This window comes from Rhinolophus sinicus, linkage group LG14 (assembly GCF_036562045.2).
Source record: "Rhinolophus sinicus isolate RSC01 linkage group LG14, ASM3656204v1, whole genome shotgun sequence".
In the NCBI taxonomy this organism is placed as follows: Eukaryota; Metazoa; Chordata; class Mammalia; order Chiroptera; family Rhinolophidae; genus Rhinolophus; species Rhinolophus sinicus.
Genome location: NC_133763.1, coordinates 48,633,137 through 48,645,986, shown reverse-complemented (window position 1 = coordinate 48,645,986; position 12,850 = coordinate 48,633,137). Strand labels below are relative to the sequence as shown.

Here is a 12,850-nt window from a genome sequence, read left to right as displayed (position 1 = left end):
AGCAGGGGGGAGTTGACAGGAAGTAAATTTAGTTTGGGATACAGTGTTAAGTTTGAAGAGCTGCTTGTGGGAAATCCAAATGGATATGTCCAATAGATAGTTGATAGTACGTACTAGAAATGATATTTGGTGTTAAAACTCATCTTTTCTCGAAAAGAAAATACTGTCGGAAGGTATATATTATGCAGCTACATTAAACATGCAAAATTGATGGTGCTGTCTCCCAGCTCAAAAAAGCAAGAGTGCTTTAAACAGAGGGAAATCTTTGCGATGGTGTATGCTCGTGTCCCCTTTACATTGTTAGGTAGGTAAATAACTATCTCACCTGGAACTTTGTGACATTTTTCAGCCAAGCAGACAGAGGAGAAGAGAGGAGTTCATTCATTACGATTTGCACCCATCTGATCCTAAGTGAATTTACTTCATTACAAACTCCCCACACACTGTCCGCCTTAACTCCCTGCATTCCTCTCACGATACCCCTGCCTTGCTCGAACCCCGGGGTATTCCAGTTCAAGCCGGGCGGTTTATGGGAACTGCTTTTGTTGAAATCATTAAAGAAAGAAAGGCCTGTGAATTCTCCTTCCGAAGCACTGACTGTTTTTCTGTGTCATTTCAGTCTCATTAATCAGCGTTGCAGCAGGTAGACACTGTGCTGTGTGTTTCACTGTCCCCAGCACAGCAGCTCCTGTGTCTCTGCCCCCAGGCCGACGCATTGGGGAAAAAGAGAGGGAAACCATCAATCTTCCTGCTTGCACATGTCAGCAGTGATTCCTTCCCCCTTCCTGTTGGCTGTCTCTCTCACCACCTGTGTTTAGAATTAGCACTGAAGCTGCTGCCCAGATGAATAAGACACTGTCCTTGTCACCTGCCCTGGGACGGACCCCCACTTCTGCATGAAAACAAGAAGGGCAGTTATCTTTGGTGGGAGCAGTGCAAGAGAGAGAACCACACATCCCCTGACAAGTTCATCACAACATAGCGTCAAAGCAGATTTTTAAGTCATGCATTCTAGAAGGTAACATCAGTAGTTGGATCAGAGGGTGGAAGCGATTTCTTGAGTGCCTGGCACTCATAGTCTCCCTCTCAAGCTGAAGTTGATCTACCTAGGTTCAAATCCTGACTCCACTGTTTACTAGCTGTGCACAACTCAGTGAGACCTTGTGTGCCTCAGTTTCTTTTATCTGTAAAACACAGATGGTAGTATTACCTACCTCATAGGATTTTGCATTCATAGCTCTTGCTATAGTACTCTGCCCATGGTAAGTACTGAATCCATGTTAGCCATTAGCATTGTTAACTTCATTGTTCAAATAAACTGAGGTTCAGAGAGGTTAATTTGTGCAAGGTAGGAGATGTAGGTGGAATTTGTACCTTGCACTGTCTGATCCCCCAAACTCATGCCCTGTCTATTACATTATATTATTTCCATTCTAGTTCCGTCTAACAAATAACTTCATAGGAGTATGTAAGCTTAAGAAATCCCTTAATTTTATTTATGTCTTTGTTTATCGTTACGGAAAATGAAAATGGTAATGACTGATGTTCCAGTTAGTATGAGACTCTTACACATGTCAATTACTATTATAATCAGCCATATGCAGGAAAACTACACATGTTTTTAAAATTTGGCTACCGAAAATGTTCATGCCTGTAAAACACGTTGAATAGTACAAAAGTGTCAAAAAGGAAGTCGCCACTCCCATTCCTTGGGGTAACCATTATTAAGTTTGATGTGTATCCTCCTTCCTTGTCTGCATTCAACTGTGTAACAAACATTTATAAAGAACCGCTCTGCTAAGCACTGTTCCTGGGTCTTGAGGGGGATGCTGTTATTCCCACGTTACAGATGAGAAGGTTCTCTGACTTGCCTGAAGACGCAGAGCTAGTGCCCTGCAGAGTGGATATTGGGCTTGGTATTCGGGCTCCCAAGTTGGGCCTCTACAACCCCACTCTGTGCTCTCAGTATTTATATTCTTCTTATCTGCTCTACAGTATTCCATCCCATAAAAATAAAACCATGAATTGATTTACTATTCTCTGAACCAGTGGACATTTAGTTGCTTGCAAGTTCATTTGTTATTAAAGAATCGTGTAGGGAAAGCCAGATAGCCTTATGTTCTTGTATGAGCATTTCTGAAAGACAGATTTCTCTACATTGTATGGTTGGGTCAAAATATATAAACACCTAAAATGTTGACCTGGTCAGATAACTTAGGGAGGCTTCCTGCATGCCAGGCACTAAGCAGTTCACCCTAATGAACTCGTTGCAGTGCACTGGCCACCCTGTGGGGTAGGTGTATTACTATCCCCACCGTGTAGGTGCTCATGGCCATATAAGTAATAGGGCCACGACTTCAACCCAGACAACCTGGACCTAGCGCCTGCTTAACCCTGGTTCACAACCACACAAGTTATCCTAATCCTGTTGTATTGCTTGACGTTGTCACTTTTCTAACTTAGTCTAAAGTTGAGTTAACAATCTGAGCTGACAGAAGGGTGTGAATCAATGCAAATGTTGAAACAACCCTGGGGATTGTATCTGTCAACAGGTTGGAGGATGAGAAAGGGGACCATGGGTGGCTGGAAAAGGAGACTTCTTCTCCTACTAGTGGTCAGGACAACCAAAGAGAGTCTCTTTTGTGTGCGTGTGAACTGTCTTTAGGAAAATAACTTTTTAAAAAAATTTTTTTTTCTGTTTATAATGTAAGTGCCTTGTAAGAAGTTCATACTGTGTCTCTCTCAAAGGTTCAGAACCCTAGAGCTAGTCATGGACTTATTTCATAAGTTGTATGTGAAACTCTCTGGCATCTCAGCTTCACTTAACTGAGGCCTCCTATTGTGAGTCCAGGTTTTCAGTCAACCAACTAAGCCAAACATGAGACCCACCTACTTCAGCGTTGAATTCCGGCTCTCTGGTAGGGCTCAGAGGGAGTTAGACAGTTTGCTGGACAGGGAAATGGGTAGAAAAGAGCTTTTTATGCAGAGATAAGTTTGTTTTCTATTGATTTCAATTCTGATGTCAAAACCTTACTAGTGAGATTAGTTTCTTGGTGAAGTCCAAGCTACATATGTTTCCTAAATCCCCGAACCATAAGGATTTATGAATTGGACATTGCCAAGCAAGTCTACCGAACTATGGAAGGTGGTGTCCTTACTTGTTGTCACAGGTATCTTTTCTCACCAACGTAGAGGCTATAACGACACCTTCGTAATCGGCTGACCTTCATGGGTGCAGAGTGTGACGTCAGAACTGCCTGAAGCCAAAGAGACCTCTGACCATGCATTAATAAATCACTGTCTCAAGGATTTTTGTTACCTTAAAATGTAAATTATAAGCAAGTGAACTTACTTTTCGCATTTTTACAGTCTTTTATGTACATGTGTGTGTGTTTGTTTCCTAGCAGGTTGGCAGCTTTGGAGAATAATTGTGTAGTAGTTGGCTTAGAACATTGGTTTTTCCATCTTGGCTGCACATGAGCATCATCTGGGGAGCTTTGAAAAATCCCGATGCTCACGCCAAATCCCCAACTGATTAAATCAGAATCCCCGAGGAAGGGGCCCAGGCATCGGTATTTTTTAAAGCTCCCAGGTGAGCACCGTGCAGCCAAGATTGAGAACTGTTGGCTTAGATGGTAGCTTCTCTTTTTCACTTGTATAATATTTTCATCTGGGCCTTATTTTATGTAGTTGAAGTGGATTTTAAGAATAGATATCGGTAACCCCCAAATCTCTTTCAAATTGGAGCATGTACCTGAATGAGCTGGAAGGCTTGTTAAAGCCCAGATTGCATAACTCTTCTCATTTCTTCTTCTGGGATAAGCCCGCCCTTGGAATTTTTGAGTCAGGAGGTCTGAGTGGGAGTTGCCTTTCCCACAAGTTCCCTGTTCTGATGATGTTGCTGGTACAGGGGACACACCTGTGAGAACCTCAGCTCTAATGTCTTCCATCTTCCTTCCACCTTCCTTCTCCTCTTTCCGTCCCAATCATGGTTTCCAGGGCAACTGCCTCCAAGGCTGTCCTGGCAATATCAGTGTTAGGGAAGCTCATGGATCCTTGAGGAAGCTTTAGCAGGTTGCCCCCCACCCTTTAAGAAATCATACTGTCTAACTTTAAAAGGCTAGTCTATATGCAGGAGCAACCCTCTCTTCACACCAGATTGCTCCCCTTAAACCCTTCAGAATCAGAGCCACCCCTGGATGGAACAGTCTGAAGACAGGAGATAATGAGCTACGCAAAGAGGACAAGTAAGTAGGTCAGCTCCTCTTGGAGGCTGATGGAGGATGACTGGGAAAGGCACTAAGTGCCACACAGAGTTTGAACTTTAACCCGGAAGAAGAAATGAGAAGAGTTACACATAAACCTAAGTCCACATTCATGGTATTTGCATTTTTATCCCAGACCTTCTTGTTTGAGAACTTTCTTCTCCTGTGTTTCCCACTACCCTGAGGAAGACATTTTTAAAAATGTTCAACCAATGTTAATACTTTGAGGATATCTTCAATCAAGGGGATTTCAAACCTGTGCTTTAGGAAGCCCCTCAGAGCCTGTCTACTGGGCTCCCTCCCCCACGCTCCCATTAGCCATTCACCTACCAAGCTTTTCTTTGGACTGTTCTACATATTGGGCAGATCTAATACGAATATATTATATTTGGAAAAGAGTACATAACTAAAAACGTTTTAAAACAGGTGTAATCTAATCTCCACACATTTAGTAACCGTCTGAGGATTTTGGTGTGCGTAGCTGGCAACAGAATAAATGTTCTCAGACAATCAGCTGAAGATGGGACATCAGACAGGCCCTGATGTGGATATGTGGCCAGTGACCACGGTTGGGAGGCTAAGCCTTTAGCTGGCCACACGAGGTAATGATGAAATCAAATCTTCCCGAGATAATCTCTCAACACTTTAAGATCAATGTTCAAATTTTCCTATGAGGAAAAACTAGTATTACCTTAAGCATTTCAGGTCATTCTTTATACTTTTGAAATGTTAGTACTTCTTGATCTCTTGTCTATATTTACTATTCCATACAATATAAAATAAATTATGCAGCAGTGTTTAAGATATTTATGTCAAGAATTGGACCCTCGCTGATTTGGTTATAATTATTTACATCATGTTTAGAAAATATATTGAGTTTTAATCACCTTTCCAATGAAAGCTAAAGGGACTTGCCAGTTTATTCTGTGCTTACATAAAACCTTTGCCTTTAAACGTAGCTGAGCTGCGCTGAGCTGCAATCTTTCCTGGGGGCCAGAGTCCCCAGATTTTATATGTATCATCTCTGTGTGATAGGGAGAGAGTCACTGAAGTGCTGTTTGACATGTAAGAAAGAAAACAAAAGAAAGACCTGAAGGAAATCAGTCCAAAGAGATGTTCGAGGTACAAAAGAAATAGCCCCTGAAGAAAGCGACATGCTAGATGTACAAACCTCGGGACAAGCGTTATGTCTGGTGGGCAGAGCTCTGGAGTTCTGGACTGTGGTCCAGCTGTAGCACCAGCTGTGTGCCCTTGGCCTTTTGGCAGACATCTCTGCAGCATACTTCCCCCTTCTAAGAAGTGTGTGTGTGTGTGTGTGTGTGTGTGGAGAGGAGCTGTTGGTGGGAGTGAGGGTTCTTCAAGGCCAGGCCCACCCTGAAGTCAAGAAGTTTTAAACTGGATGCAGCCCAGTGTGAAGGAAGGAGACAGAACTGGTGAGAACTCGGACCCCGACCTGTCCCTGCTGCCCGTGACCTCGTGCAGGTAATTGAACCCTGTGGTGTCCTTCCCTGGCAAGGGAGGCCAGTAATTCCTACCTCCATCAAACGAGACGGGGAATGTACAAGTGCCAGGGAATATTTCTGATAGCAAATGTTCATGACAAGAAGGAAAATACATCTGCAAAAGCCTTCCATCATCTGATGAAAGGAGAGTACAGGGCACGTAAGGAAAACAGACGCATCGCTCTTAAAACGTGGAGGTGGCTCCAATAAGTCTGCAGAAAACTTTTAAAAAATCACTTGATGATGTAGATGCCTGATCACTGCACTATACATCTGAAGCTGAAGCTGAACAATAATGAATGTCAACTACAAGTTTATATATATATATATATGGTTACAAGAAGTGGCGTGCAGCATCAGGAATAGAGACAGTGGAAATGTAATGGCTGTGTGCGATGTCAGAGGGGTAGTGGATGGGGAAGGGGGGTTATCACTGTGTGAGGGGTATAAATGTCTATTACATTGTTTTGTGCACCTGAAACTAATAAAAAAATAAACAAACAAACAAAAAAGTCACATGTACTCCTTTTAAACTCATTCACTAGCCTAATAATATGTACTAAGGTGCTTGTCGTCTATGCCCTTAAGGAAATCACCGTCTAATGGGTTAGTCACACCTCCTCCTCCCATTTTTTTTAGAAATAATTTTTCCTTCAGTTTTAATTGTTGGCCTGCATGTTGTTGCTTTTTTGGGGATGATATAAGACCTGCTTTCTCCTATATTGAATTAATACTTACTGTATTGATTCCCAGGTCTGAGCATCTGTTTTCATTTCCAAGCAGAAACAGACCCATTTTTCTTGGTGCTGAGTCAGCATTTTCTCGGCAGGCCCAGGGAGCTCCGTACTTTCTGGAAGAAAGAGCTGACTGCGGCAGAACAATGCTGAGCTGTGGCCAAGGAAAGCTTCAGAGAAGCACCTGGGTCCTCCCAGTCGGGGGCTAAAGTGCTATTTTTCTATGCCAGGTCTCCTCTGTTTCAACTCTAAAATCACTGATTGATCATAAAGGCATTTTCAAGAAAACAAAGATGTATTCAAACTTAGCATTGAAACAGTCGGCTGTCATATGACCGAATTGAGAAACAGTTACAGGGAGCCGAGGAGAGTTTTTGTTTTTGTTTTTAATTGGGGAATACTGGGGAACAGTGTGTCTTTCCACGACCCATCAGCTCCATGTCAAGTCGTTGTTTTCAGTCTAGTTGTGGAGGGCACAACTCACTGGTCCATGTGGGAATCGAACCAGCGACCTTGGTGTTATGAGCACTGTGCTCTAACCACTGAGCCAACCGGCCACCCAAGGAAAGTGTTAAGGTGCATTTTTTTTTTATTATTATATACAATTAGAAGAATAAACAGACTTATGGAAAGAGATTTTCATCCCAATTAGTTGACAATGTTGTTGATTACTTTTTTTATCGCAATCTGTGATAACCTGTCATTCATGGAACCAATCGGACATAGTGGTTGTGCAGCCAAATTTTTGGTGTACCTTTGACTATGAGTAAAACAGGTGTGATGAGTGAACAATTGATGCTACACCTGGACGCAAGCAGGACTTTGTAATAAGAGGCTTGAGATCTTTCGTTGAGGTCCTTGGTTCCCACCGCCATCCCAAAGTTGAAAGTGTTTCAAAGCTAGTAGGCAGCCTTCTTTTAATGTACTTTATTCACTATGAATTAAAGACAGGAGCTCTCTTTTGTTAAACACAAAAATTATCTTTTGCCATAATTCACAGCTTAGGAGTTTTGAATTGCTTTTGGGTACAGTCATTAAAATCAAGAAAATTATGACTTTTGAATATTCTCAAGGAAGAGTTTTATGTACATCCATCAGATGAGCAAGTATGTTCTCCCTTTGGTTCGAACACCCACCCTGCTTCTGGAACATTTCAAATCCCAGGGCTGGAGTCGCTCATTGGTAACGCTGATTCTGTTACAAAATGAGCCGATGAAAGTACTGATTGGAAGTGGCATGTGTTAAAGGAAATGTACCTGAAATAGAAACGAAGCTCTATTTTGTAAAAATGTTCCTTTTTTATCCCGTGTACACTGTGATGGGCTTGTAGGTGGATGCTCCAGGCTTAACCAGGAGGGAATGCCTGTGGGCTAGTCTTGAAGCTGTTTTCTTTGTGGTTTGCCTCCTGTCCACTGGGAAGCCATACTCCTTTCATTTTCATTTTTTCCCAACTCTAGTGCTTTTGAACACAGAACCCCCATCCTCCCGCCACCCTCACTCCGCATTCCAGCCCCATGATTTCATGGTATCAGGCGTATCTCCCCTGCCACGCCGTCAGGCTGCCTGCTGACTCTTGCAGGGGGAACAGACGGGAACATAAACTCAGCGCAGAAGAGCAGGACGCACTCTGTATATTTTCAAGGCCAGGAATCCAGTTCTCATTTAGAGGCTGTATTTTTTTTAATGGCTCCTTGAACACTGAACAAAACATTTCTTGTTGCTCTTATTTCTTGCTAACATCATTCCCTCTGCATGGACGTATAGAATCACAGAAACTAGAGAATGCAAAAGATGTATTAGATCATGTTTAGTCCATTCCCACTGGTCACAATTCTTGTTTCCCACAGTCTGTCCTCTATTGCTTTTCTCTCCTAGTTTTCTCAAGAATTAGTTCCTCCATTTCTCCTGGGGAATAATTCCTTAGTTTGATCATGGAGGGATTGCTGTGGAAATATTCATATTATGTTTTTCAACTTGATATTCCATCATAACCCTGCTTCATATTCTTGATTAATATTCTATGATATTCTTCATAATCCTTTACTTTCACATAAACAGCCCCTCTTCGTCCTAGGTCAATTATTTCTGGATTTTTTTCTTTTCTCTTCCATTTATTAAGTTCAGAGCTTGTTTTTCTGCTTTGCTTTCTCTCTTCATCAACAGTCCCTAAAGCCCATTAATCATTTTTCACCTCACTGAAAGCTCCTTTGCTTAGTCCCATATCAGGAATCCGGAGCTGGTTAAGGTCCCAAGGTACTGGACGAAGCGTCACTGAGAGGTACTTTTCTGTGCTAAGTTCTCTTCCTCTCTCCTCTCTCTCTTTCCCTCTTTCCCTCCCTCCCAGCCTCAGTTCTCAACTACAAACTATTTTTTAAATAATGGTTCTAAATTATGCTTTGGGGAGTTAGTCATTTGAAGGCAGTGTGTGTGTGTGTGTGTGTGTGTGTGTGTGTGTGTGTGTGTGGTTTCAAATGGTAAGATTATATTTGTTCTCGGTTACTTAAAAGATATTTTTCATAACCTCAGAGTCACAAATCTTTTATGTCTCCTGAGTGCTTAGATTGAGTGCAATTCTGGACCATGGAACTGTGATGTAAAACTGTTCTTTAGGGCTATTATCTCAGAAGCAGACAGGAAAACAAGCCGGTATGGGGAAAACAGACCATATTTGTAGGATTTGGAATTCCTGCAGAAAGGGAAGGACAAAATTTAAGTCACTTTGGCACTCACATATCTAAAGTAGATTAGCTCTTAGGAGCTAGTGTTAGGTATAAAGAGGACTTTTTAATGTCACTCTTTTAAAATTTCAACTTTATTGAGGTATAACTGACAAATAAAATTGTTGAAAGTGAACGCTGGTGATTTAATATACATTGTGAAAGGATTCCCCTCATCTAGTTAATCCATCTTCTCACATATTTAATTATTTCTTGATGAGAACATTTAAGTTCTAGTCTCTTAACAAATTTCAATTATACAGTACAGCGTTACCAACTATGGTTACTATGTTTCACATTAGACCCTCAAGTGCTATATGATTTCCTGGACTGGAGGATCCAATATTATAAAGATGTCAATTCTCCTCAAAGCAATCTGTAAACTCAATGTAATTTCAATTAAAAACCCCAACCCTTTTTCTTCCCTCTTGGAACTTGACAAGATGATTCTAAAATGTATTAAGAACTGTAAAGGTCCAAGAATGGGTAAGATATTCTTGAAGAAGAAGGTAGAAAGATTTTCTCCACCAGGCCCCAGGATTTATTTAAAAGGCAATTGTGGTCTTATATTTGCATGGAGATAGACAAATAGACCAGTGGACCAATGGGACAGACTAGAAAGACCAGATATAGACCCAAACATATAGAGATACTTGATTTATGACAGATGTCGCATTCTAGTGCAGTGGGGAAAGACAATCTTTTCAATAAGTGGTACCGGAACAATTAGATATCTGTATAGGAAAAAAAGAAAAGAAAAGAAATTGGATGCCTACCTCACGCCATATGCAAATAAGTCCAAATGGATACAGACTTCAGTGTGAAAGGTAAAAAGCATACACACACATATATATATATGCTTTATGTAAGTATATATGTATAAACACACATAGCTTCATGACCTCAGGGTATTAAAAGATTTCTCCTATGACATAAAAATCTATAGTCAAAAATGATATACTTGGTAAAATAAGGAACATCTCTTCATCAAAAAATAACATAAAGAAGACAGCTACACAGTGAGATAATATATTGAACACACCTATAATTGACAAAATATTAGTATCCAGAATATAAAGAAGTTCTTAAGTCAATAAAAAGACAATCCAATCTGAGAGAAATAGGCAAAATAGCTTGAATAGGCTCCCCACGAAGAGGAAATAAAAAGTGCCAATAAAACATAAGAATTTTCAACTTCAATTAATAATCAAAGAAATGCAATTAAACCATAATGAGATTCTACCTCATATCCACCCAGATTAGCTACAACTGAAAATGCTGGCAAAGTGTTAATGAGGCTGTGGAGTAACAGGAATTGGTAGTAGAAACTACAAATTGTTACATTTTTAAAAATACTTGAGGACACTGTAGTTAGAGTTGAAGATACATGTGTATATTTTATGGCTCAGCAATTCTACTCTTAGGTGTATACACCAGAGAAACTTGGCACACAGTTACACAAAGATACATGTATTAGAATGTTTTCTTTATCCCTGTAACTTTTGTGTGTGTGTGCAAATTTTCAAACCTACAGCAAAGTTGCAAAACTAATGCAATGAATGTAGTAAGGTTTTAGTAGACGGTGGCTATGCAAAACATGGTAGCTAGCAGAAAGAGCATACAAGGGTTTGAAGCCAGCGATACCTGGCTTGAAGTCTTAATTCCATCACTTACTAGCTGTGTGACCATGGGCAACCTATTAATATCTGTGAGCCCCAGTTTTCTCATCTGCAAATTGGAGGTAATTATATCCTACCATATTGAGTATTGTAAAGACTATATTCATTAATGTATATAAAGCACTGAGCATAAATGCCTGCAACATAGTATAATAGTTGTCCAGTAAGTTATGGCTGCGATTATTAATGTCTTTATTGTTGTTAAAAATCATAATGATACATTTTATTTATTTTACAATCTTTTAGTTACTGTGCATTTACTGATATATATTCACTTTTGGTTCCTCACTATAGAATGCAAAATCACTAAAGAGGAAAATTGCATTTTTTTCACCCTGTATTATATTTTTTCCTTCTCATTTCCTGTTATAACTTCAGTATTAGAAAGTATAAACCAGTGGGGGAAAATGACCATGACAACAATGTTTTTATAATTTAGAAAATTACACAGAATAAAAAACTCCTTTTGCTATACTAAAAAAAATCAAGGATGATGTATCAAAAGTAAAAGGAAACTAAAGACGAAAAAGTTCAATATTTTATCAAGAAGTAATATTAGAATTAGAGTATAGATTTCCAAATTTCTAGCCCAATATCCTGCACACTTAATTATACTAATTCATATAACTAATTACACTTAATTAATGTATACACTTTATTATATAATATTGCTAATATCAGCAATTATTTTTAAAGAAAATCGAATTAAGTAAATAGTAGCTTTTACCCCTAATACTATGACCTTCGTTCACCATAATATTATGGCAAAATGAATGGAATTGCATGAAAAACCCTAGAGGCCCCTTTAATCACCAATGAAATTTGATTCTGTGTCTGAAGTCTTTCTCACTGACCCCCAGATCCACAGTCATCTTTTCCTCTTGGGAACTCCTGCCTGTCCCCCACTATTTCTATCTTTCCAGACTGATCAAGGTCATGTTGCCACATTATACTTACTTATCTTTTCATAAACATATCCTCTGTCTCCAATTAGATTGCATTCTCTTGGGGATGCAGACCTTTGTGAGTTTGTATTTGGAAGTTTTTGAGTGAAAAAAACTCCCACGTCTTACATATAATTTTCTGTCCCTGCTCTGTGACAGAGCAGGCACAAAATAAATGCAGACTGCAATTTAAAAAATACTAGGACGAGCCGTCGTAGCTATGGTAACTTGAACATAAGATTCGTGGATTCTGCCTCAAAAGCAAATCGGTTTGTTTTCCTCTGTCCCAGAAAGACGGCGTGAAGCGCGTGTTCTCCGGCATTCAGCCCACTGGCATCCCCCACCTCGGCAATTACCTGGGCGCCATCGAGAGCTGGGTGAGATTGCAGAGCGAGCACGGCTCTGTGCTCTACAGCATCGTGGATCTACACTCCATCACTGTCCCGCAAGACCCGGCCGTCCTCCGGCAGAGCATCTGGGACATGACTGCTGCTCTTCTTGCCTGTGGCATAAACCCGGAGAAGAGCGTTCTTTTCCAACAATCTCAGGTCAGCGTCTCAGATTAGAACCAAGAAAACGTTCACTGTCAGAATAGTTGAGGGCAATTTTGAGCCTATAAAGCTCCTCGTAGTGATTTTTTTTTTAAAATGTGTTCAAGGGTGACTTCATCAGATGTGATGGTTTCATGTTAATGCTTTCCCTGTATTTGTATAATTAAGTACCATTATAATGCAGTAGTGATTTTCAACGTTTCCTCCACTCTACTTGGTAAATTTATAGTGCTTCATATACCAAAAAGCTGCGTCTCATTCGTACTTCCAATCCTGGAATTGTTTTCTATACTGGGTCGCATTCAAATGGATGACTTCATGTTGTTACCTAATCTCCCGGGGATCAAAGTAGAATTCAGTGACCGGTGGTTTTACATAACTCCCATGTTGCTTTATTGGGTATTGCATTTGGAAGGCCTGTTGGGTGAGTCCCACTGTTCATTCTTTGTGTAATAGCT

General features: G+C 40.3%; 1 protein-coding gene across 5 annotated transcripts in view; it reads left to right on the top strand.

Moving 5' to 3' along the window:
- WARS2 (tryptophanyl tRNA synthetase 2, mitochondrial) overlaps positions 1–12,850 on the top strand; it is a 74,991-nt gene that overhangs the window by 26,302 nt on the left and 35,839 nt on the right. For 2 of the 5 annotated variants that reach the window (XM_074318611.1, XM_074318609.1), the window contains exon 2: positions 12,136–12,389. The exons of 1 other annotated variant lie outside the window; for it this stretch is intronic. In XM_074318611.1, coding sequence (XP_074174712.1) covers positions 12,136–12,389 — 254 coding nt within the window. Of the gene's footprint in view, positions 1–12,131; positions 12,390–12,850 lie in introns of all 5 variants that reach the window. 2 more of the 5 variants (XM_019730589.2, XM_019730588.2) reach the window with 1 other exon arrangement.